Below are 26,310 nucleotides of genomic sequence, written 5' to 3'. Positions count from 1 at the left end.
GTATTTTCTAATAGGTTTCTTCTGGTATCTGTTTTGCAAGCATTGCTGAATCCTGAGCAGCTGACACTTCAAAGGCCTTATTGTGGCATTTCGTACAAGAAGTATGATGGAGTGCATAGGGTTGGCATTAAGGCATTGTGTCCAGCCACTATAATCTATCCATACATAATAGTGATTATTACTGTCTGGTTCATGTAATATAGTGTTCCCTTTGTCACACGATGCTTTAGTTCTGCAGTTCGCAATGGCTGAATCCATCCTAGGTGTCACTTGAACTCAGGGCAGATCTTGAGGACATGGGGGTTTTTTCCCTACAGTTCAATACTTTGTCATTGCATGCATACATGGGTGCATGCTCTCCCTCTGCATAACAGCATAAATATATGTATATATATATATATATGCTGGTAATGCAGAGTGATGGTGGAATAGCAACAATGAAGTACTGTGCTCTCAGAATTATTTGTCCAGTCAATATTTAGTTATTGAAAAGCATCAGGTCATGCCTTAGAAGCTCTAGCCTGTTATTTAACTTGTGGTCCCTGCAGACTGCAAATTTAGGTCTGCCATAGCAGATGAAAATTTCTTTGTTTTTGAGCATCAGGACTTCCTGCTAGGTAAAAAAACGCTAAGCAAAAGTGTTCCAAGGAGATGGCTTGGCTGGATATAATTTTTGATAAAAGAATACAAAGGCCTTTCTACCATGCTACCATGAAATGACTGAATACTACTTATTAATTTTTCAGGACAGCTGATGTTTGCAGAAATCATGGTTGATGGTAGTGAAGACCTTGGTTAGATTGACACACATCTTGCATAGGTATCTCTTTTTTTTTTTTTTTTTCTTCCTAATTCTTTTTAGTTTCAAAAAACATAATAACTCCACCCAAATCTGACCAAAAGACAAAGTGTCTTTCTAGAAAAATTCCTTTGGACAGTGTAGTTGGTAATTCTGACCATTTTAAAAAGGATTTTTTTAGCAGTTGAGAGAATTAAGACTTCACTACAGCAATCACAGCTTCGGCAGTCATCTTTCTTTTTCATATTGCTTTTTCAGATGTGAATTTTTTCAAAACTTACGTCATATTTTTGTAGCTACTGTTTTTTTAATGTGAATTCTGTCAACAGTGCAGGATTTGCTAATCCTGTGGTGGTTCTTCAGAAATTATAAAGGACTAAACAATGTGTTGAATTTTGACTGGGTGTAACTTAGTACCTTTTTCAAAGAAGCCTGTTCCAGATCTGACAAACAGATCTGGAAGAATTTAAGGGTTTTTTCTGTCATGAATAGAATTTAACTGTGTGTGTTTGACACTAGGTCTTAGCCCATCCTTAAAAGTCTCTGAGAAAGGGAATATTGGATTTTCCATTATCTGCTCAAGTTTCTTCCATAATCTTTACTCTAGGACATCTTAATATCTAGTGTTTATATTGTCAGCTAAAAATCTACCTGGGTACTGCCTACCTCATCATTGCATTTTATATAAGTTCAGAAAGAGTCTGCCTGTAGATATTCTACAATTTTTTGTTGCATGTCTGTAAGGGAGAATTGAAGATATGTCAACATTTAAAGGAAAGTGAATACCACTTTATCAGTTCAGATTTAAAACTGGTTCCTTCAGCCTATAGTTACACTATCAATGAGCTCTTTTCCGCTTTTTGTTAAAAGATGCTTTACAGACTAAGCTCTGCAATTAAAGCAGTGCTTTCAGTGAGATTAATTCAAACTTTATTACAGTATCATAATTGACTGAATATGTAAATTTTAGTGATCGTTCTATTGCAATTGAAATTGAAAACAGACTTTGGGGGGGGGGGGGGGTTGGGAAAAAGCCCAGCCTATCTACTTTTGATACTAGTCAGCAGGGTGAGAAGTCTTTCCCTGGAAAGTCAGGCTGGATTTTAATATTTCTCTGCTGCCATGAGATGCAAACATTTGCAGAAGTAAATCCTTCAGCAGTGTTCTTAGGAAAGTGACCAGGTGGGTATTCATCAATTCACAGATTACTGTGTATTGATGTAATAACGCTGTCAGAAATCCAAAATATTTTGGCTATTTTGTGAGTCAATCCCCTAAAGAAGTTTTACTTCATAACTCTAATTAAATTCTCTTTTAGCTTTAGTTAACTCTATTTTTGATCATTACACTTGAATGTAAAGCATTAGTTAATATAAAGATGTCATGAAATATTGTTTGTTTAATTTTATATTGTTATATTTATCTGAAAAACTGCCTGATAACATTTCTGTTTCCCCTTTTCTCTTATACACTGGGGAGGCAAGAAAAGGCCCACAACCTTGCAAAGCATTTTAGAGACTTGCTAGCAACAGAGATTAAGTATTTCCACTAGAAAAACCATTACTAAAACATGCACAGACAAGTGGACTGAAGCCAAACTTTTCTGTTGGTAAATCCGTCACCTTTAATCAAGGTGAAAAATCATCAGTCAGAGTATCCGTCCACTGTACTTGAGCCCTGGTGCCTCAACTTCAGCAATTCCTTCCTGGAACACTACATTGTATTGTAGTTTCTCTGGGTATTTTTATTGAAAATGTTTTTTAAGTCTGATGTTAGCAACAGCCTTCCTGTACAGTGTGAAACTTTAGAAAGCTGTGTATTCATGAGCAAACTGAAGGGAAAAACTGAGGACATGAGAAGGTAGCTGGATGTGTTTGCCAAAATACCAGTGTTGTCATGAATGGGAATGTTCCACAGAGCACATTTTAGGTTCCTTGCTTTTAGTACCTCTCTTTTGTTGTTGGAAATATTCTAAGCACAAGGATTTCAGTTAATCTTGTAATTGGTAGTTGGTTGACCATTCAGATTTAATAACTACCTATCATTGAAAGTAGTTTTTGTGTTCTCTTTCTACTGAGCTTCATTTAAACATTTTCTCTCTATGTGTGACCTTAACAGTAAAGCTTGATAACAAATAGCTTTTCATATTATGGTTTACTTGGTTTTTAACCATATTTTTATGGTACATTGTGTAATGTACTGCATATTTGATAGGTAGAGCTGTTTTGGAAGAACTTTTTATTTTAAAAAAAAAATCAAAGTAGCAAAACTGGCAGAAAGTCAAAAATATAGCCATCCGCTAGAGGTGAGACTATGAGAATTGCCAGCAATTTTGCACCAGAGAGATGAGACAGGAAGGAAGTGGCTGTGTGGTCAAGTGGGATCATCTTTATTATTATCTGTGCTTACTGAATCGTGGGGAACTTCAAAGATAACCATTGTTTTTATGTTTGCAAATAACTCAAGGAAAAACTTGAGGCAAGTCAGTGTGGTGTCAGATAAGTCGTTATTTGAATAAGAAAACTTAAACTTGCTGTTTGTTGACTTTGCTTTTAGTAAGTACTCGTGAGCAGTGTTGTGTTCACACACGTTTGTGCAAGAAACTGAGTCTGGGTGGCAAATTTAGTATATTCAGGTACATCATTTAAAACGTAGAGGATCAAGGTTTATTTTGCTTGTGACTTCTCAGGTGTGGCTGAAGATCATTTGTTTGGTGTTTTTTGGCAGGTAGCTATTGTAGTAGTAACTACCACTACATAAATACAAATATAATAAACCTTTTTTCCCCCCTCCTTCTTTTTTGTAGGTAATGTACAAACGAATCCTGCAGCAAGCAGGTTTTATACAGTTTGCACAGCTTCAGTTCCTTGAAGCAAAAGAACTCTTCAGGTAATTGTGTGACAAGAAATTTAATAATTTACCTTCTTTAAATAAGAAGTTAGTGTTCTTGGTTTGAAAAACTTCGTTTCTTGAATGTTTTTTGATGTAGATATGAGTTCACTGTAATAGAATGATTTTGTTGGGGTTAAGAACAGAGTAACATTGAAACAACTTTATAGCTGAAGAGTTAATGCAACTGATTTTTGGGGGGATGCTAACATATAGTAGCATTAAGAATTTGAGTGTTGTATATATGGAGATTTTTTACTTTATGCCATGAAGGTCAAGGCTTTATCCACTGAGTCCGTGCTGTGATTTACAGCATGAACAGTGCTTTGTTATTTTTTTTTTAATAATACTTTTTTAAAAAGGTGTAATTTAAATATTATTGACAAAATTACACTGATTTTTGAGGATGCTGATACTGTATTTGCTTTTACACTTGTTCTGCTAGACCTTTTCCAGAAGACAGATTTGTGCTTGAAGTCTGTACTAACATTGCCAATTTAGCAATTTCAGCAGTCACTTGTTTGTAAATTGACCTTGATATTCCACTTTCATTCAGAAAATGCTGCTTGTTATCTTTATTCTACCTGATAATTTCATTTCTGCTAGCCATGCCTCATTCTGTGATTCAGTAGTGTCTGTTGTTAGTGGAATGCATGCTGACCACATAAAATAACTCTCCTTGTTATCTGCTGAAATTCAGTTTAAATCAGTTTAGAGTCTATGGAATAGGATTAAGGTTAGACAATTTTCAGTGTATCATGAGCATATTTACAGTGCAGGAGAAGAGTTGTCCTTGGATTTATGGAAATGCATTGAGGAAGGTAAAGCTTTGAGGAATGTTGCTATTGGTGAGGGACTTTGCCATTTTGCCTCCTGCTCACCATTATAATGGGAGACACTGGGCTTAGATGAGCAGTGTGCACTGAGTTAAGATGAGGGAATCACAGGAATGGCCTGAACAGCATTTAGTGACAATTTGTTCAGGCAACAACCACTTCCTCTATTACTATCCACCTAGTAATTGTTGTCATTAGTGACCAACTTGCAGTCTTTCTCCACCCTTATAATATTTCAGACACTTGTGTATCTGACCCCTGGGTTGTGTATCTGAAGCAGGAGTACAAGAGCTGCATAGTTAAGAATATTTTAAGAGCAGTGAAAAGAGGGAAATGTATCCTGTGAGGGATTCTATCACTTCGTGGAAGGAGGCAAGACTGCTTATGCATCCTCCATCCAACTATCAGTCCCTCTGACAAATAAGCTTTAATGAATAGGATTGTGAGAGCTCCTCTATAGAAACAAACATGCTTCATGAGAAAATGTGCTGTCCAGCCACAAATTTTGCAGCTGAATCAGCATCCCAGGGTGTTCCCTTCCTCTAAAAGCTGCAACTCTAAAGCAGAACAACAGTTCTGCTGATGAATGAATTACTGGTATCTGCTCAGGGAAGAAAGCCAGAGTCAGTTTCTGTGCTTTTCTTCTGTCCAGCCATATATTAGCTAAGCAGAGTATTTTGGTGACTGAAAAAACTTGTTATGGTAATCAGGTTCCTTGATTTTCAGCCCTAGTGGGCACACTGAGTTAGACTAACAGCTGGGTGTGCCCTGATACAGTCTCAGTCAATTTTGTTCATATTAAACTTACTGGTGCTCACAGGCAAAATGGGAAAGATAGTGGCAGTCTATAAAAACACTTCCTCCCATCCCAGTGTGTTGCTCTGCAGGTGTTTCAACCTTGTCTTAGAAATCACTTCAGTCTTAATGTCAAAGGGACACTTGGTACCTCTCTGAGAGAAGAGGGATTTCAGGCATGAAACAGGGTAGCAGCAGTACCTCAGATCCTGGTGTGATACATGGGCCTGCTTCTGGCTAAAATATGGATTGAGATTGTCTCACTGCTTGGAAAATATCTGACAGTTACAGCTTAGCAGGGGAAATTGTATTGGATTAAAGGTCTTAATCTTTTTGCATTATTACTCTTCTTGGATAACCCTGCCAAGAAACAGTTGTATCTTATGCTTAAGTTCATAGTTCTTAAAGACTGGAACTTTTAAGAGGAATAATTTGCCATGTTCCTTGTGGTTAATGCTGATGCTTCTGAATACTGAAGAAAGTTGACAAAAAGGAAGAATGTGGTAGCTTTATTGAAACTCAAGTAGTTCAACAAAAGGAGGATAATTTTCTTCAGCTAGATCCATTTACCCTTAAAACTGAGTGAGAAGTAACAGTAAGGGTTCTTTGATCTGACAAATTCTGTTATAAGCAGTAAGCAGAATTGTGATTGTGTTACGTAGTTGTGATTTTTAGTTATGTTATTTCATGTTACTGTCATTAGAGTTATACCAAATAGTGCTTTTTAGGAGGTCATTTGTTGAATTTTCCATGCCTTACTGAGATGTTTGGCAGCTGTCATAGGGAAACCAATTCTCTTCAGTGTTTACTGGTCAGATATTGCTTGCCTTCTGACCCACTGGATACTGGAACTTTTCTAAACTTTGCTCTTTTTAACAAATAAAAATGCTAACTCTTCACACAGTATTTCTCACCTTGGAAAGCCTCTAGATAGAATCTAGGTATGAGTCTCTCCTACACTGAAAAGGTTAAAAAAATTGCTGGTACTTGTACCTGAAGAAATAAAAAGTAGGAATGATGTGGGATTTGCATCTTAAATGTGATTCAAGAATATAAGCTTCCAATACAGCCAGTGGGATTTAGGCAAAAGAGTTAACATTGTAGGTTTCTTTGGTGTCCCTGATATCTGTAGATATGAGGGTCTGAATTTAGACCTAAGTTTCCTGAAAACTTGTAGATTTTGCCTGTTGCATTGTTTATATATATGAAGCCCAAAGATAATTAATGCAGAATTGCTTAAAGGGAAGATACCTCACAACACTGATGTCTCAAGAGTTTTTTTTCTACTGTGTGATAAATTCCTATCTGTATTTTGCTGAGCCTGAGATGCAAGAAGCTGAAGGCTCAGACATGTTTTTCAAAAGAGATGAGATTCTTTGTAGCTGCTTTGGAAGAGTTTTGTCCAGATGTGATGGAAAGATCCACAAGACATCAACAAATCCCAGGAGCCATAAGCCTTGAGCTGAATGTTAGCCATTTGTGCAGGTGGGGTCATTGTTTAGTGTTTGGTGCTTTTCTGAAGAAGCTCCTGGGCGATGTGGTGCTTTTAAGGAGGCTTCTTGATTGCTGCTTACCACTGCTGTGGGGAGAACAAAACTGTACAGCTGAGCTTGAGTCAGACCTGCTGAGAGAGCCACAGGTGATTCACAGCTCAGGCCATAGGCTAGCCAAAGTTGAATTCTCCTTTTGGAAACAGATCATCATTGAGGTCAGAATCTCTGAAGTCAGTGGTAAGGTAGCTAATTACTTCCTCATCTAGGAAAACTTAGATAGTAAGATGAAAGGACTCAGAAGCTACTGTAGAAGTTGGAAAATATTTTAAAACTTATTAAAACTGGCATATTAAATATAGCAATTTTTAACTTCATCCATTTCTATGGTCATAGTCTCCACCTTAAGCTTAGGCCATCTCCAAATACTTGACAGCACAGCTAGCAAGAGAATCGATGTTTATATTTGAATTTCTCCAGATTTATTAAGACTCCTTTTTATGCAAAAATTTTGGGCAGCCTGTGGATGTTATTCAAGTTATGGGTTGGCTTATGTTCTAAAATGAATCAGGGAAGATTCATTTGGATTTGAGGGAAAAAATATCTTCTTTCTTCAAATAGGGTTTATTTTCTAGTGCAATGCATCTCATATAATATATTTAATCTGGTGGTCCTCGGGAGTTGGAATTTCAGAGTAGTTGCAGTAGCTAAAACTGCGGTTAGGTTACTGTAATAAGTTCATGCTGAAAACTTAAATATTCTTGGAACTGTCAGGTCATGCCACCGACAGAACTTGCTACTTCTTGATTATTCTGCCTCTTATCGTAATATAGATCTAAGAATTTCAAAGCCAAATCCCAAAAGAGGGATTAAAAGAAACTTCAACTGCAGAAGTCTGTGAAGTAGACCTGAATGCTTTACCCTCTGTTAGAGGTGGGTCTTTCTAGTGTGGAGGTGGGTTTTAGGCTGTAGGAGTTCTCTGCATGAACTGGGAAAACCTGCTGTTCAGACCTCTCCTCGTGGGAAGGCTTCCTATTTTTGTCTGTTATGGTTCATCTTTATTGTCTGTGTTGCTACTCCTGTGCTTTGCAGTCACTAAGTTCTGGAAGAGAGGATACTGCTTTTAAATTTGCTGTTGCTGATGTCTCCCAGAATTTCTTTCTTCTGGTATAGATTTTTGTAGCCAAAGGACTGTATTAACTTGATAGAAAAGTTCTAAATGGGGATTGTCATGGTGATGGTTCCTATTAGTTCATATTTCTTGGATTGTTTTGAAATTGTGTCTCTGGGAAGAAGTGAACAATGCAGGGCATGCCTGTTGTGAAGGGATGAGCCTGTTTATGATGATCTTCCACACTTCATTGACTGTAGAAATCTGCTGTTTTTCTACTTCTTTGTTATCATTTGTTTCTCTTTGGAATTCATTCCAATCAAAGTTGTGAAGAGAAAGTCTTTGAGCTTGCTGATCACCAGGTAGATAAGAATTATTTTTAAAAAGTTCTCTTTGGAACAAAAAGGGTTTCTTTCAGAGAACTGTCAAGTTCATTTTGATTTTTTTTTCAGCAACAGTATTTCCTTCACTTCAAGAATGTTAATTTTTAAATGTGAATTCTGAGTAAAAACTTTGACAGTGAAATAAAATATGATAAAATATCCTGATGTCTTGCTGTTTTTCTAAAGCAAGGCCTGGAAAGAGGGTTCACTCTAGCTCTGAAAATTAGGGATTCTTTGCCATGTGTGAAAAAACCCAAATTCTTCTGTCACAGCATGTGTTCTTTAAAAGCTTGAGGAATTTCAATCTAGGCTGAAAGAAAAATGTTTTGTATGACATATCTATGTTACAACTTGTTGTTGAATAAAAGTATAGGGTGTCCTTCACACCTGAAGTGGAAAAGCCACTCCAGAGGAGCCTCTATAGATGTATACCCAAGGCCTCTCTGCCTGTACAACAGACTTACTTGTTAAATGGGTGCATAATCAATCTCTGTGGTTTGATTACAGAACCTCTGTAAGAAGAGAGCCAGATGAGGAATCTGGTGCTTTTTAGGGTTGGGGTGAATGTTTTCATCATGCAAACACATGTTCTGAAAGCTTTAGTTTTGTAGAGGAAGTTGCTGTTTTTCCCAGAATTACATTGCCACAGTCTTTGTGGCTTGCCTGAAAGGATTCACTTTTTTTTTTCCTTTTTTTTTTCTTTTAATTTCTGCCATCAGAAGCAAAATGTATGTATGAAGTCTAGGGCAATCCTAGGACTGCTGTAGGGCTGTTCAGCTGATTTTTGTGTATGCCATAGAACAGCTGTGGAAGGTCAAAAGCAAAAGGCTTGCCGGTCTCTGAATTCTTAGAGCTTTTCAATGTCTAGAGGAGGAAGAAGAATGATAAATAAAGATACATCAAAAAATATTCCAGAAACTACATGTTAGTATCCTGACTCTAAGCATATGTGAGCACACATATTTTTTTTTGTGCCTATGTATACTTTTTCTTTCTTTTTGCTTCATCTAGTTTGACACTGTAATTGCAGAAGCGGCCAGCTTGATGTCCGGGAGCTGATCTCTCTGTACCCCTTCCTGTTGCCTACTTCCTCTTCATTTATCCGGTCTCATCCCCCTCTGCACGAGTACGCGGACCTGAACCAGCTGACCCAAGGGGACCAGGAGAAGATGACAAAATGCAAACGATTCCTCATGAGTTACTTGAATGAAGTCCGCAGCACTGAGGTTGCAAATGGCTACAAGGAGGATATCGACACGGCTTTGCTCAAACTGTATGCAGAGGCAAATCATGAAAGCCTGCTGGATCTCCTAGTTTCAGAGAACTTCTGTCTTTTAACAGATAGTGCTGCCTGGCTGGAAAAACACAAAAAGTAAGTGGATTTTTTTATTGTTGCACCTTCTAGACCAGAGGGAAAATTGCGTCAGATGCCCTTGGCTTCTAGAACAACATGTTTGAGTACTTGTAGTTCCTGTGCTTACACTTGTCCAAAAGACAACTCAGTCTGAATTAACTTTGTTAGCCTTTAAAAATGTTGGTGAAAAGCTATTATTTGATAGTCTAAGGTAAAGGAAATGCATTCTGTTTTGTCCTAGTAAATGCAGAATTCTCCATGAAAGTTTTTGTATCCAACACAAAAATTAAGAATTTGTACAAGTTTGGGAGAAAAAAGTTAATTGCTTGCCCTTGTGATAATGGGAGAGAGGATTGGCTGCAGTAGTTGTGCACAGACAGAATGAAAAGATGCCCTAAACTGTGCACTACCTTAGGTAAAAGCTACTAACCAGCTAGTGGCTTTAAAATTGTAGTTGCTCATTCGGGGAAAGAGCTCGTACTTCTGAATTGCAGGCTTTCTGTGTTCCACTGATTGACCAAAAAAAGGTTCCTTAAGATGACTGCAAATGACTTCAAAACAGAAATGGCAGCAGACAGAGAACTGACTCTCATTAAGCAGGAAACATTAGATAGTAAATGTGTAAAATACAAACTCCAGTCTTAGGTAGTATTGATGCCTAGGGAAGGCTGACCTGAAACAGACACTGGACAGAGCTAGAGAATGAAGTAGATATTTATTAAAAGGCCTTTATGGGTACACCTTGCGCAGCACAAGAGCCTGACCAGGGCTACACCCAAGGTGGGCTTAGAATGATCACAAAATGGACCACCTGTTATGAGGTCTTACAGTTTTATAAGTTTTGATACATTTGTGTATTGGGGTTTACTTGTCCAATTATCGCTTCAGGTTGTGAGGTCTCATCCTTCTTGTTTTCCCTCTTCAGTCCACTGTTGTTTATGCTTTTGGGCCTGAAAGATGTACTCCTTGTCCTTGGTCTTCAGCAGGAAAAGGATTTGTTTTGTCTACCTACTCTGTGAAGAGAGCTTACTAACCCTTAATATGAGGCTCAGAACTACACCCCTAGGCAGCACAGCATCTGAAAAACATGAAAGCTAAAACTTAAGGCATCAGTATGTCTATTTTGGTTCTCGTTTCTTTAGCTTTAAACTCTAGTGCAGTAGTAGCAACTATAGTGGTGAGGAAGAGTCTTTAATTGTGATTATATTTGGGGTGATTTCATTTATTTCAGGTGTTTTGTTAAAACCTTTTGGTAAGTGTGGTTTGCATGGAATACTTTTGCAAGTCTGACTTGAATGAATGTTAGAACATTGTTCAGTGAAGACAGTCATTACAGAATATGGATGTATTTTTCTTAGAGTGCACAAAAACCACTCTGTAGTTGCACTGTACAAAGCTCTTCTTTGCCTGACCTGAGTCCATGCCACAGTAAAGAAAAAAGCTTCCAATAGTAAAACAGTTTTAAATAAACACATAATAAAATATGATTTAATGACAGCTGATGAACTATTGGAGGAATAATTACTTGGAGGTGTGTGTTGTGTCTGTACATGAAATTGACAGAACAGAGTGGGAAACATCTCTAATTGGGCACATACTTTAAGTTGGATCTAGTAACTACAAACTGTCTTGGGGACAGGAGTGATGGAGACACACTTTTAGGGCAGAACTTCTCTCCTTTGATTCATAAAAACAGCCTACAGAGACTTGTTCAAGTGCAGACATGGCCATGTGCATGTCATTGTAAGCCATTATTTGTTGTACTCTGTGCTAATCAGTCCATAATGAAATTAATGGGAAAGTTCCAGCAATTTTAATATTATTTTCTCTTTCTTTACAGGTATTTTGCGCTAGGTCTCCTGTATCACTACAATGGTCAAGATGCTGCAGCACTTCAGGTTAGAGTAAAGCTTTTAGTGTCATCTGTAAATCATTCCAAAATACTGTTTTATTTCTGAGATAAAAATCTGAGGTCTTAATTTATCTCTTTGAAAAGTTGTGAGGTGTGTGTATATGAGAAACTTATGCTAAGACTTCCTTGAAGAAATTATTATGCTAGATGTGAAAAGCTTAAAAGATTACTGAAGTTGAGAGCTAATTAGATGCTTGTACGATATTTTCAAAGCAAAACTGTACATACCAGAACATAGGTTTATACTCCTAAAAGATGGACAGAAGTGCTAAAATAATCAAGCAATCAGTTTAAAAGATATTTGTGGGACTCAAGGAGCGTGCCCTGTGATGATTCATCTGTACGCACACAGCAAAACAGCATTGTAATCTCATGGCAGACATTGACAGCAACTGAGGATTTATTTCCTTACTTGGTGATGAAGGGTGAACACGTTCTGCAAGATCTGTGGGTTTCAGATGGATTAGTAATCCTTAGGGGATCTTCCATCTGATGTCACTAATACTAGCAGTGGCCTGTACACTGCAGAGTAAATAATTCTGTTTTTCCTGTCTGCAAAACTTCATCTGGAGAAATTAGAATGTTCTTGATGTGTCTCAGACCATATCCAGTATCTTAAGTTTGCCTTACTGTGTGGCTTTTTGAACTGATTATTCACAGTAACCCAATCAGATGCATTCAGGTCAGTTATATAAATAGTAATAATGGCCTGAGAAGAAAACAGGTGAGGGCAACAAAATTTGTCACGTGCAAGAAATCTTGGAAGAGTTTTGATGCTGCAAAAAACAAAGTTTATTGCTAAACTGGTCTGCTAGGTGTGGCACATTTTGATTCCAATTATAATGTGTATAAAAATAATGTCACATGGTACTTGTAGTTTCAGTCAAAATGAAAGAAAAGCAGAAAACCAGATTTTCTTCTAAACTGCTTGTATAACTGACTTTTAATCTTGCACACACCGAACACATGAAAAGTATACCATGCATTGGAGAAAAGGGCTTTTGATAAAAGCTTTCTTTGTGATTAGTGTACCTCCATTAGTCACTCTCAGAAGGAGAGATCACATGATATGGGGTCTGAATTGGGTGAATATGGCAGGTGCAAGAGAAGGGTGTGATGGCAAAAGTAAATGACCAGCGTTGTTCCTTGCAATTGGTGTTCTTGTCAACTCTAATTCCACAAGTCTTGGACTAAGGATTTTAGTAGCTCACATAAATTTTGAGCCAGAAGAGCTGGTGCATGTTTTAAGCACTTTATTCTGTGTGTTTTTGTTGCAGTTATGGGTGAAAATAGTTGATGGAGACATTCAAGATTCTACACGTTCAGATCTCTATGAGTACATAGTCGACTTCCTTACGTTCTGCTCAGACCAAGACCTAGTGTGGAAGTACTCTGAATGGATTTTAGAAAAAAATGAAGAGGTTTGTGATTGATACACTTTTCACAGAACATCAGTATTTCCCTGCAGTGCTGTTTGGATTTTCCTTAGTGTTGATTTTTCTTGATAGCTGATTGGATCTTTAGCAGAATATTTAATGCCAGTTAAATAGTAATCGGCAGAAGAAAATCTGTGGATTTCTCAATTCATCCAAATCCCTCTATTAGCAAGTGCTAGTGATAATTGCCTCTTTTTATTCTTAAAATGAAGTTCAGGGCATGAAAAATACAGTATGTCTTCTGTTTTCTTCATATTGAGTAAGAAATTTTTTGAATCTTTAAATAAATAAATAAAACACCCGGCAGGTTAGATGTTGCTGCCACTTCTGATTTTGAAGTGGATGGGGGGTATCTGTGTACACCAGGACATGGAATAAATAGCCTCCATTCAAGACAAAATTTCATTGCTAGAAGAATTAACATAATCTGCCAAAAAAAAAATAAACTGTGATGTTTGATGCTCTATCAGACAGTCTGTGCTGTTGGAACTTGTCACTGCCTGATTTATATTAATTTAAGCATAGCTGTTTTGTGCAGCGGCAGATTTCTAAGCTTTTGGTTTGGCAATTACAGAAGTCTCTTGCTCTGTCTATATCATCACATGTGAAAAGGCTTAGAACATTCTGGCCTTTAATTAGAACTTTCCTGTTGCAAAGGCTGAAGTCTCTTGTTCTGTTGTGCAAATCCATTTAATGTTTTTTGGGGAAGTTGTGCCCAAGGCAAGGTTTATAGGCTGGACAATGTATAGACTACAAATTGAGGTAGTGGAGATAGGAGTGAGTGAGATCACAATAAGCACAGGGTAGTGTAATCCTGTGGTGTTGTGCAGGGTTTTGTGTTTATCTTCCTAAATAATGTACTAACAGTAGTGCTATTCCTTTTTCATTTTCATTATTTATTTAATAAAATGATTGTCATTGGGTTCCTAAATGCAATTAACTCTTCTAGATTGGTGTACAGATTTTCACTAAAAGACCTTTGGAAGAGCAGGAGAAAAACAACTTTAATCCAGATGATATCATCAGTTGCCTTAACAAATATCCTAAAGCACGTGTCAAATATCTAGAACATCTAGTACTGGAAAGAAAAATACAGGTGAGTTCTATGAGAATGCTAAAAGTAGGCATAGGATTCAGAATGCAGATTATGATCAACAAGCCTAAAAACAGGCAATGTCTGAAAGAAATAGGCATAGTATGAAGTCTTTCAAATGTATTCAGAGTAGGGCAGGAGTGTTTTTAAAATGAAAGGTAAGGAATGGATACCTTTGTTATTTTGAATTTTTCAATGCTTGTGATAGCAAGACAGTTGCTTATGTCCCCTCAGACTTAGGGGTTTTTTTACATCTGGTTATTGCATACTTTTCTATTTCACTGATAAGGCTCAAACCTTCTTTTGGTAAAATCAGAAAATTATCAACAACAGGTGGAGCAACTGCTGATCCCATTGCACTGTGGCAGCAATATATTAAAATTTCTAATGCAGTGTTTTACGAGTAAGAATGTCTTATTCTGTCTTCCTGGAGTGATCTGAACAATTAACAATCAAATTAAACCATGCACTCCTCACTAGAATTCCAAACCACCCTTGATGTTGAATGCCCCAAAGATGCATTCACAAGTCCTAAGTGACAGTGTATTATACCTTTGGGGGTTTTAACTCAATACAAAAGAAGCCAAATAATGTATTTGGATGAGACATCTTAAGCACAGGAGAAGTTCTTTAACCCAGAAATCAAGGAAATGAACAGTGAAAAAACTCTGCAGAACTGATGATCATCGCACAATTCACATTCTTCAAACACACATCAGATCAGTGGTTTCCCCTTATTGGTGTTGCAGGTGTGTTCCACCATGACTGATGAATGTACTTGTCTCCGATGTCATGGATATTTCCAAACAAACTTTTTGAGTTAAACACAGTGACTTGTAGAATGTTTATGAAATATTTGACAGTAAAATCTACCTGCTACTAAAGGCTGGGTTATAAATCAATTTGATCTTTAAAAATTACTAGATTATTGTGAATGATTTAGTGAGAATATTTAAAACAGTCAAATCACCAGCTTCTTTTGATGAATATTGGATAGTGGATAACAAAAAAGCACTGTGCCTTCAGAGTGCTTTTCTGCCTCTTGTGGCTTTGTCAGATTTTATTGCAGAAATAGAAAAGGTCAAAGAACATACCTGAATATGAGGAATACCGTATTTACAATGTAGTTTGTGAGGCTGCCCTGAAATAAGTTATCTATCTATATGGACAAAAAACTTGGTGATTAAATCAGATTAAATAAAACACATTTCTATGTAATTAAGTAAATATTAATCACATTAATTCAAATTAAATAAATTAAAACACATTTCTATGTAATTAAGTAAATATTAATTACTGTTATTGCTGGGGACAAGAGATTGTAAACTTTGTAAACTGAGCTAACATTGTTCTATTCATCTGTAGAAAGAAAAGTACCATACTCATCTAGCTGTCTTGTACTTGGAGGCAATACTTCAGCTAAAATCCGTGACCACAGATAATTGTACGGAAACAACTGAACTGCTGTTGAAACTGCGCAGTCTGCTTCAGAAATCTGATCTTTATAGAATTCGCTTTATTTTAGGTAGGTTGCATGTTGTCTGTTACAAATGCTGTATGAGATTTCCAGCTGGACACAAAATAATAGTTCTTTCAAGGATAGAAAACTAAAAGATCTAAAGTTGCTGTGTGTATTTGTTTGATAGGCTGTATTTCTAATAGACAGAGGTTGATTTAGAAAACATATGTGTTGGTGTCATCCTTGGTCTCCATAGCTCCAATGGTATATTTGCCCCTGCACCAGAGACAAAATACCAATAGGCCAGAACAAATATCTGCATACAGTTTTCTTAATAGTCACCTTCTTTTTAATGATGAGCATGGAACTTTTGCATGACATGACATGACAACCTTTTGCAAAAGAAAGACCTACAACTTTATTTTTTAAGCAGCCTGCTTCTAGTGAACAGAAGTGAAATTTTGAGGAATCTAATTGCCAAGGGCTTGTTTGTCACCCATAATACTGAAACTCACTCTGGGGTTCATGTTAAATAAAAATATGAGCATCTTTTAAAGCAAAAATGCAATGTACGTTACTGTTGCTATAAGGCAAATTGGGCTAAATATTTTCCTTGGTCAATGCTTATAATGGTTAATTTTTAATGTTTCATCCACTGGAATGCAAACATACAGTGCAATTAAACAAACCCAAGTGTTTGAATCTTCTCTGGTATGGAAGATTATGCCTGAAGAATGACAAAATAGTGGATGAAAGGGAAGTGACTTGTTACTGAACTGAAAGATGTAAAATGATTTTTTGAAATTCAGTGGGAAAAATTTCCAGTGTATGTGGAAATAAAAATTGCTAAGTAGCAACTAAAGTAGTTTACCAAAGTTCAATGTTTCCTTGCCTTTTCAGAGAGCAAAAAGTTATATGATGGATAATGTATAAGTAGAGCACAGTCTTTGAAACTTTTGTTCTTTTCCATCTTTTAGTCAGTTTTAAACAAAATTTTCAGGGCAAGAGTTGCAAAATGGATTATTATCTTGAAATCCATGTGCTCTAAAACAAAGGATTTCTTACACGACAATCCTTATGTTACATGAAAGTGAGATCAGTGCAAGACAGTGTGTTCCGCCCTGATAACCAAAACATTTTGGTGAGAAAAACGTATTTCCATTCATTTTACATAGGCTTGTGCCAAATGTTTATCACCTTTACAGTAATTAGATTATTTTCTACTTTATTTTGAAATGCCAGATGAACTTGCCATTCTACCTGCCTATTGCTGACACTTAAAATTTAAACTGGATTAAGGGTTTATAGTGTCATTTTCTTAAAGGGAAGTACTGTTTGATTTTTATTGTCTTTTATGGAGTTTATTCTGTGACCTCCTATAATACTGGGAGAAGCAGAGGTAAAAGATATTGCAGCTTCATCTTACAGTTTATTGCACATGGTAGCAGTGTCAGTGAAGAATTTAAAAGGTGTCAGTGACAGTAGTTTATCACCTATTATTTAGTAATTTCATTGTCCCATATTATGTGATATTCTTTTGCTAGAGATGTGTTTCCATATATCTGAGCATTCCTGTACTTACAAGCATCTGCCTTCTCTATAGTTGCACTGACTGGGAGAGGGAGCAGTTGTCTCCTCCACTGAGCAAATATTGGCTTGTTTCTCATTCAACAGACAAAATCCAGGGCACAGACCTTCACATGGAAAGTGCAATTTTATATGGGAAACTAGAAGAACATGAGAAGGCTTTGCATATCCTGGTCCACGAGTTGAAGGACTTCCATGCTGCTGAAGAATACTGTATGTGGAACTCTGAGAACAGAGACGTGCAGTACAGGCGGAGGCTTTTCCACATGCTGTTGTCAGTGTATTTAACTCCAGACGCTTCGGATTGCGCGCTCGTCGTGGCTGCTGTGGATCTCCTGAACAACCACGCTGCGGAATTTGATGCAGGTCTAGTTTTGCAGGTGGTGCCTGACAGCTGGTCAGTGCAGCTCCTCTCCCCGTTCCTGGCTGGAGCAGTGAGACAAAGCATTCACACAAAAAGAATGACTCAGGTGGCACTTGGGTTAGCCCAAGCTGAAAACCTAATCTACAAGCACGAGAAGGTAGGTTACTGGGGTGTTTTTAAATAAAACCACTTTGAAGCTTTATAGTTGAGTCCTTTGATATACAGTAATCAAAAGAAGTTTGAAGAATTAGTACAAAAGCTGTCTTCATGGTTTGGGGATTTATTAGGCTTTTTTTTGCCATGACTACTAGATTCAAAATTAATTTTGTTTTCTCTGTAAAGCAAAAGGGAAAGTGGTGGCCTTGAAATCAGAATAACCTTTGTGAGCTTCTGGGCTAAGTATAAAGTGAATCTGGGATTTGCAGATTAACAAAGTTCTTGCAGAAAATTTAGCAAGTGTGAGTTAGCATTTCTTTCATTAGGAGAAAGTGTTAAAATTTCCAATTCAATTTTTTTACAGTGTCACCTGTCAAAATTTGTTAAAAAAATTATCCAACACTTAGTATTAATTGAAGCTTGTTAGTAGATTTTGTTAATGGTAAACTCAGTGATGAAATTCTCTTCTGTTGCTAGCTAGGGCAGTGTTGCTTAGAGTTCACAGCAGATTCTTAGAATTGTTTTTGTTTATCCATTTGTTGCAGCTGCAATTATGCTCCATCCTTTCCCTTCCTTTCTTGTTAGATTCACATTTGGAATTTTTCCCCCCTCTCTTTAGGTTAAACAAAAAGGAGCCCCGATTCTTCTTTCAGACAAAAAGGTGTGTCAGGTGTGCCAAAATCCTTTCTGCGAGCCTGTGTTTGTAAGATACCCGAATGGGAGTATGGCCCACACGCACTGTGCTGCAAACAGACATCTCCATTCCAATGTGACTCATCACTCTCCCAGCGCCAGCAATCAGACTTGAAATATGCCCACAGTTCCCATGACTTATACCCCATTGAATGTTGGCTGGAAAGAAAAAAGTGCAGCTACTTTAAGTATAAATCAAGATGAACAGCTAGTTTTTGGGTTAATGGGAAGACTTCCAGTAAATATGAAATACTGCTACTTATCTTTTTGATTTCTAATGAATGTAGATAGAAAAGAAAATTCACTACCAGACATGGAGAGGTGCAAATATGGGCTCTTCTGTGAATAGGAATAAACACCTAAGAGAAAAGGAGCCTTTTCTTCACAGTGAGGATGAATGCTACAGAGTGAAGGCAAACAGTTATTTTAAGAATTGTCACTTTGCACTGACTGTGGTGTTGATAAATTTGTGGAGGGGAAGATGGCATCTGTTGGAGTTGGAATTCTTGAAGAGTGATGGGACAAGATTTGCATTGTGCAGCTTACTATGAAGACAGAGATGTGCATCGATTATAGTGCTTGCTGCAGCATGTCTTCTTTTGGGCTGGATTGTCTTCTCCAGGGTCACATGATCAACTTCAGTTTTTTTTGCTCTACAAAATGTTGGCTTTTGATGCACTTTTTAGTACCTCCCTCCCATCCACCTGCTATATGGAATTTAAATGTAAGCACTGCTCTCTTAGGTTTCTGCTCCTGCAGTTACTCTAACGTACTGAGTGGAAACCAATAACCTCAATCACACAGATGAGCTTGGGAAAAAAAAAAAAAAGATTGTCTGGTCAGACTGTAGTCACTTTTATATGGGGGAAGAGACCCTGACTTTAATACTAATTTATTTATTAATATGCAAATATGCTGTACATACAATTGAATAAATTGATCTTATCATTCTAGCATTTCTTTGGAGGATTAAGATGTAGCTGATATGTAAGTGTACAGATTATGTACTAAGTGTTTGCTATAACCTAACTTAGGCAGGTTGGAAATCCACAAAAATAGGTTTTAGTGCTTATGGATGACTTTGTGCAATCAAAACCACAGGGAGAAGGCTTTAATTTGTAAGAAATCTACAGAAGTGCACTACAGAGATACTGGGTTTTTTTATATTCTACTAAATATTCTGTAAACTAAAATTTTTCAAATAACACAAATCCCTTACTTAACTGCCCTCATATGTATTCACATTGCTATTTAGCCATTTTAAAGAAGTTGACTTAAAAGATGCAGCTTCTCCCAAGAGAGGTTAAAAAAACGACAACTTTAAATAAAAGTTAAGTATTGCAAAGTGAAAGCATTTCTTTTAATTCTGTAAAGCTCTAATGAATACCAGGCTTACTGACCAGCAGGCAGTGGAGTTAGTATGGCTGCTCCATTTCAGAATTCCAAACCAGTGGAGGCTTTCAGCAAAATGGAGTGTCTGCTTGGTCCTTTCTAGAGTCACAGAATAAGCTGAGTTGGAAGGGATGCATCAGGATCATCGAGTCTAGGTCCTGGCCCCACACAGGACACCTCGAAGTCACACCATGTGCCTCAGAGTGTTGTCCAGCCTCCTCGTACAGAAAGGCTGGCTTCTATGTACAGTGCTGCCCCCAAGGTGGGGCTGCCAGACCTCACCCAGGGGAAGAAGATAGCCATCTCTTCTCACAGAAGCATGCAATGGTTTGGGGTGAAAGGGACCTTAAAGATCATCTACTGCAACCCACCTGCCACAGGCAGGAATACCTTCCACTAGACCAGATTCTTCAAAGCCTCATCCAGCCTGGCCTGGGACACTTCCAAGGGTGGGTTGTCCAAAACTTCCCTGAGCAACCTGTGTCTGTGCCTCACCACCCTCACCGTAAAGAATTTCTTCCTGATATCCCATCTAAACTTACCCTCCTTCAGTTTAAGGCCATTCCCCTTTGCCCTGTCACTACTGTAGTATAGTGGCAGGATCGTAACATGCTGCTACCTTTTCCAAGCCTCTTCTTCAGAAGGCACTCAGAGCAGGCCACAGGAGCTGCCATTTCAAGTCCATGCACAGACACAGGCCTCAGCAGAGGGAAGACAGGAAGGGCCTCCTGTGTGGAATTTTCCAGCAAAGTTTATTTCAGCACGCCCAAGGGATCATGGACAGAAGACCCAGACTGTGCCCTGCTCGGGGTTTAAGTACGGGGTCAGTGGCCAATGATCTGAGGGCCCAGGGGTGGTACAAAGGGCAAGGCAACCTATAGAGGAGTATGAGGGGTGAACAGCTGGGGAGGGCAGGGTTTAGTGGCCAATGAAGGAAGCAATCCAGGGTAGATTGGCAGTAGTTCTGCAAGACACCATGAAGGAAGTCTTCTCTTTCAGCCTGGGTAGGAAACTATGGTGAATCTTTCCAGGGCAAAGCCTGGAAGTTTCCATCTGTCCAAAGTCCCTCTTCAGTTCCCTTGCTGTCTCCCTTCGGGTTCTGGAAGGTGCTATAAGGTCTTCCAAGAGCCTTCTCTCAAAGCTGAACAGCCCCAGCTCTCTCAGCCTGTCTTCATAGGAGAGGTGCTCCAGCTCTGTGATCATCACTGAGGCCTTACTCTCAACTCATTCCAACAGTTCAACATCTTTCTTGTATTGTGGGTCCTAGAGCTGTACTCAAGGTGTGGAGTACTTTGCTTTAAAGCAAACGACGTTTGAATCCTTCTCCTTCCTGATTTTGAAATTAGGGAAGTATAGCTGTTGTGTTGAATTTTACTTGATTTGGAAAGCCCGAGCAAGAAATTTTGTAGTGCTTTGTACTAAGACTTGTACGCCACTTTTAGTGAGAGGCACTTCAAAAGAAGTCAAATGTGGGCATTTCTGACTCAATTCTGGCAATCTGAGTGATTCTGCTGTGGCACTGGTGTAAGCAGATTCTCTGTCTTGTGGTCATGGGTTTTGAACATTGTGTATACCACTGGCAGTAATGGTATAGAAAAACTCGTAGTCCCCTGTCCTCAAAATGCTGATAAGAGGTGAAGTGATTTTTACAAAGACCCTGTAAACCTTTTGTGTACACTAGCATGCATTTCTTAAGAAATACTTTCTTTTGCTGCCAGCATCCTAAGTATGCTCTTTTTATCTATTTAGTAAGGAGATACTAAAACCAAGACCCCTCTCCATGATTTAGAGTAATTCTAGCGACTTAGTAGTGATGAACTACTGCTGTGATGGAATAAAGATCATATAATTCCAGACCTCAGGAAAGTTCTCAGTTGCTATTGCGTGAAAAAGTATGTCTATTAAAAGACTAAACAATTCTTTATTAATAGTTAATATTTTTTTGCAGATAGGTACTTTGGCTAAAATGCAGCAAAACAAATAATTGTACATACAGAACAAATACAGAAATCAGAATAATGCAAGCTAGCATTTTTCCAATCAAAAGCATGATTAATATTTAATTTGGGGGCATCTAGTTCTTTTAAGCCCAGTCCCCCCAAAATGTGGACTGGAAAAATTGATATTGGATTCATATGTTGTTACCTGTTGCTTTGTAAAGCTTTATACTAGAACTCATTTGGATGAATTAATACAAAAATTCCACAGTAACTAAAGGAAAAAGCAAAGAAAGCCAGTGTGAGGCTGAGGCAGAGCAAGAGCTCAGCAGGGAGGTGGCAGGTGGATGATGCTCTTCCCGTATGTGTCCAGCACATGAGCAACTGGGATAATTCTCAACCAGAGGAGATGTCAGCCCACATCAGAGTGTCTGTGGTGTTCTGTGCTTTGTAACCAGGAAATTTATGAAAGGTCTGCATTCAAATTTCCTTAGGTGGGACAACTGAACACCCCTTGGGTAAGAGAGCTTCATTCTGGGGAACCTGAGTTCATTCATTCTTTTGTTTTGGCACTGTCAGTTTGATGATTCTTGGTTTATGTACCTGAAATCCTGGGCCAGTGTTGTTACTGCTTTATGTTATGGCTGCAGCAGCATGGAGGGAGTGAACAGGGAAGGAATCAGATTTGGGTATTAATTGGTGACTGCATATGTGAAGGAGGAGAAGCAGGAAAGAGGAATATTTCTCTGACTGCTCTTCTAGTTTGGAAATTAAATGCTTTATGGGAGTTAAAGCTTGATGTGATCTTTTTATCTCCAGTTAGGGAATGTGGTGTCTAAGACCTGCCCTTGGAGAATGGAGATTCTGCCAGAATATTTATCCTTAATTTAGCTGTTGCTAAATTATTTGGAATTCATCTCTCACTTTTTCCGATGAGCCTCCTCCAACTTTGTATGTGTGAAAACCAAAACAGTAGTGCAGTTTTGTTTGTTTTTTTTAATGTGACACTGTGTCTGTGATTCAGGACATCATAAATGAGATTGGTCTCTCACACTGATGCCTCTGCAGATATCAAGACACATTTGTCTAACATGTAACCTCCAGTAACTGAAATGTTTCAGCTCTGACTTTTTTTAGCCATCCACTGTTACAGATGATCGTACATACAAAAAGCACTTGTTAAACTTTCTTTACACTTTCATATCTCCACTTCTCCTCACGTAAAAATTACCTATGGTGTGTGTACGTCATCATATGCAGTTTTTCCCTCTTTAACTCAATAAGAGGAAAATTCCTAATAAAAAAGTTGCTCAGAATCTGGCATTCTGCTCAAAATAAGATTCATGGCTATGTATTCATGAGAAAGAATTCAGTTACATCTTTGTTTCTTTTGTTTCTAAACAAAAACATCTAGATCTTTTGTTTAAGTGGATAAGTTGTCACATTGAGATCAGTATTCTTGTAATATTGTCAAAGCCAGGGGAAAAATAAGCATTTGGGGTTTGTTACACAGAGCACACCACAGAGAGCTATGAACTGACTTGTTCAGACAGCCCATACTGAGGTGGTGTGCACAGGAGTCCAGGTTACGATGAGAACTTCTCTCCTTGCTCCCCTTGCTCTCAGTCTCCAGAAACCTTCCAGCCTTTGTTACCTGATTAATGTCACTCTTCTAGCACTTAACTAGCACAGGTACAAATCTTGAGAGGTCTGGGGGACTCCTGAGCAGATCTGTCTTTAGTAAAATGTCACTTTATTACTCAGCCACATGAAGCCCTACTAATGTGAGCTGTGGAAAGGTGGTGCTGGGGGCAGAGTATGTGTATGTTTTCTGAGAACTTTATTACTTGTTTAAACACACAAGCATTATCCTGACTGCTGAGTCTTTCTAACAACATCGGTTCTTCACAGGACTCCTGTCCTGAATGACATTAAAAATATTTTGTTTCATACAGTTCTATCAAGAAGTAATTTTTTTATTTTATAACTCTTCCTGGTTTGCTGCAGTCTCTATTCAGCATGGCTCTAAGTGTTTTATTAACATCCTGCTGTTCGTAACAGGCACCAACTAATACATTTTCATTGTGAGCTCTCTTCCTATTGCCTATATTAGCTAATTAATTTTTCTCTTGCTGTACAACACTTTGGGGCTTATGCCTTGTGAACACTGGTAATTAAATGTGCTGCTACATTTTAAGGGAAAAGAAGAAAAGTTAATAACCTTCTGTAATGTATGATTGATTTCAAAATTGAAGCTCCCCTGCAGTAATTTGTTCAGATGGAAGTTTGTACTGTTAAGGCTTTTGGACTTAGTGGTTATATTGGTGAACATACACAGCAGTATGTGGAATGTAAAAATGTATAAATATGCTGATTTTTAATAAAATAAAATCTTTTAGTTATGTTTGTCATGGATTCATAGATATATAAACCCTGGAATGTGAATGTCTAAGTGAAGGGAAAAGATGATCTCTTGATAAACAGAGGATTCGTCAGGGTGACTGACAGAGGGGTCAGATTCCTGACATGTGGAAGTGAGGCTGGTGTTTACACACTCCGCAGAAGTGTTGGTGTTCCTCATCTTCCTCCTCACCACTTCGAGCTAGTGGCCCTGGCTTCAGGGCCAAAGGACCAGCTGCTCCCTAATTTCAGCAAGAGGGGCCAGAGCAACCTCAGTGGCACTAAGGAAACCCCAGGAAAGGAAGGGTGGTAAGGGCTGGTAAAGAGTCTGTGGTAGGCCAAGGAAATTGGTGTGATCTCCAAGGGGGAGTGAGAGAGGAATGCAAAGAAGTGCAGAAAAGGAGTGTTTAGGGCATGCAGGTGTGACCTAATTCAGCTGCTCCCCAGCCCCACTCTGCCAGGCAGTGCAGGCACTGGCAATGCTGCAGGCATCTCCTGGGTGCTGAGGACAGGTTGTGTGCACAGCTTAGCTGGGGATCCAGCGGGGCAAAAATCCAACACAGTCAGAGCTTCAGGGAAGGGCTCTTGTTTTGAACTTCAGGTCTGTGGTCACTTGACAAGGTTTCTACAGCCCTATCAGGTAAAATTTGCTCCTCTGGCCGAAGTGAAGGCTGTGGGAACATTGGGGGGTGCTCGGGATGCTCTTGCAGAGGGTGTTTGGGATGCAAATGTTGAGTACAGCATGATGCTGGAAGGAATGAAAAAATAAAACAACAGGCATGACTTTATTAGCTCGGCCAGCAGGAAATACACCCTAGAGAGCCCTGGTTTGCATTTCCCCACCCATCCATCCATCCATCCATCCATGCATCCGTGGAAAGGTAACACAGAAAGCATTAAGCCCCAAACCCAGTTGTGACTCCAGTGCAGTGGGATTTCAGCTAGTTTTGCCTCTAGACAGTGGTTAGAAAATGGTCCATGCTAATCATCCAGATGGCAACTCCTTCCAAGACAAATAATCAATAGAGTATGGCTGAGTTTAGGCAGAAATGAGTCCCAAAGGTCCAGTTCACTGCAACAACTGTAGCTGCAGGGCAGCATAGGGTCAAAGAGGCCAGGGCTGCCAGAAGAAAGCTGATGACTGAACGCAGGGCAGGTTTTCAGTAGCTAACAAGGCTGATTACAGTGTCTAAAATCTAATAGCAGTCATGAACATCATTACCAATGCCTTTAATTGCCAATAACCCCCTGAAGATACTGTCCTATAACCACCTTGTCCACATGGTACTTGCATTGAGTGGAGTCCGAGCATCCCAATGCATGTTAAATCCTAGAAAAATCTAGGTTGGTTGGGTTCTTCGGAGACAGTGTTGTCCAAGCCCAACTTGATGCAGCGTCGTCCTGTGATGGGTTACTTGTCTTGGTTTAAACCAGTGTTGACAAGCCTGAAACCAGATTGGCAAGAGTCCAAGTGTCTTCTTGGCATGTCTTTGCCAGAGGCATGTATTCTTTAAACATCCAAAATACTCTCTGTTAAAGAAAGGTAAAAGGCTAAAAGGTACATTTGTCTTGAATAAACAGTTTAGTTTGGGGGGGGGGGGGGGGGGGTTGTTGGTTTGGTTTTTTGTTGTTGGTTTTTGTTTTGTTTTGTGGTTTTTTTCCAAATATTACAGAAAGACTAAATAAACAGGGAATTTCTAAAAATTAGCAAGTTACTGGTGACAGCTTCGAGATTATGCACTTTGTGCCTCTCTAACCTAGAGAAGTATATTCAAATAAAATGCAAGTCCTTTATATCTGTTTGAAAGTCACAGACAGCATGCAAAGATGTTTCAATCCCTTTAGTCCCTCTAACATACAAGGTTACTCTGCAGTGTCTTGCCAGAAAGCTCCCAGAGTGTGACAGAAGTAGGGTTTTTTCTACTTGAATCACAAGCGGTTGAAGATGGGGAGGGAGGAGTACAGGATGGATTTGTATCTGCTTTTTTAAAAGATGTCATTCACTGGGGATTTGTATTTGCAAAGCGAAAGAACGTTTTTATTTCTGTCCTTTTTTGATCCACCTTTAGGTTTTAACTTGTCATATCTCATTTCAAAGCATCTCTGTGGCCTTTTGTGACACGCTGATTTGTCAAGCAGAAGTTTTAGTGTTCCTGCTTCAAAACCTCCCTGAAATCTCTTGTTCTCGATAGCAGCCGCTGAGTACATCCCCTCCAGATACTCC

General features: G+C 38.5%; 1 protein-coding gene across 5 annotated transcripts in view; it reads left to right on the top strand.

Annotated features, from left to right (window-relative positions):
* The window catches only part of TGFBRAP1 (transforming growth factor beta receptor associated protein 1), a 37,891-nt gene extending 13,807 nt beyond the window's left edge, over nt 1–24,084 (top strand). For all 5 annotated transcript variants that reach the window (XM_066176660.1, XM_066176658.1, XM_066176659.1 and 2 more), the window contains 8 exons: nt 3,606–3,688; nt 9,334–9,675; nt 11,498–11,555; nt 12,847–12,990; nt 13,955–14,101; nt 15,464–15,623; nt 17,232–17,665; nt 18,284–24,084. In XM_066176660.1, coding sequence (XP_066032757.1) covers nt 3,606–3,688; nt 9,334–9,675; nt 11,498–11,555; nt 12,847–12,990; nt 13,955–14,101; nt 15,464–15,623; nt 17,232–17,665; nt 18,284–18,472 — 1,557 coding nt within the window. In that variant the 3' untranslated portion in view covers nt 18,473–24,084. The remainder of the gene's footprint in view (nt 1–3,605; nt 3,689–9,333; nt 9,676–11,497; nt 11,556–12,846; nt 12,991–13,954; nt 14,102–15,463; nt 15,624–17,231; nt 17,666–18,283) is intronic.
* Nucleotides 24,085–26,310: the final 2,226 nt, after the last annotated feature.

Source organism: Chamaea fasciata, unplaced genomic scaffold, assembly GCF_029207755.1.
Source record: "Chamaea fasciata isolate MVZ Bird 193981 ecotype frontalis unplaced genomic scaffold, bChaFas1.0.hap1 SCAF_2, whole genome shotgun sequence".
Classification (NCBI taxonomy): domain Eukaryota; kingdom Metazoa; phylum Chordata; class Aves; order Passeriformes; family Sylviidae; genus Chamaea; species Chamaea fasciata.
The sequence above is the reverse complement of the archived record's forward strand: the minus strand, read 5'-3'. Positions and strand labels throughout refer to the sequence as shown.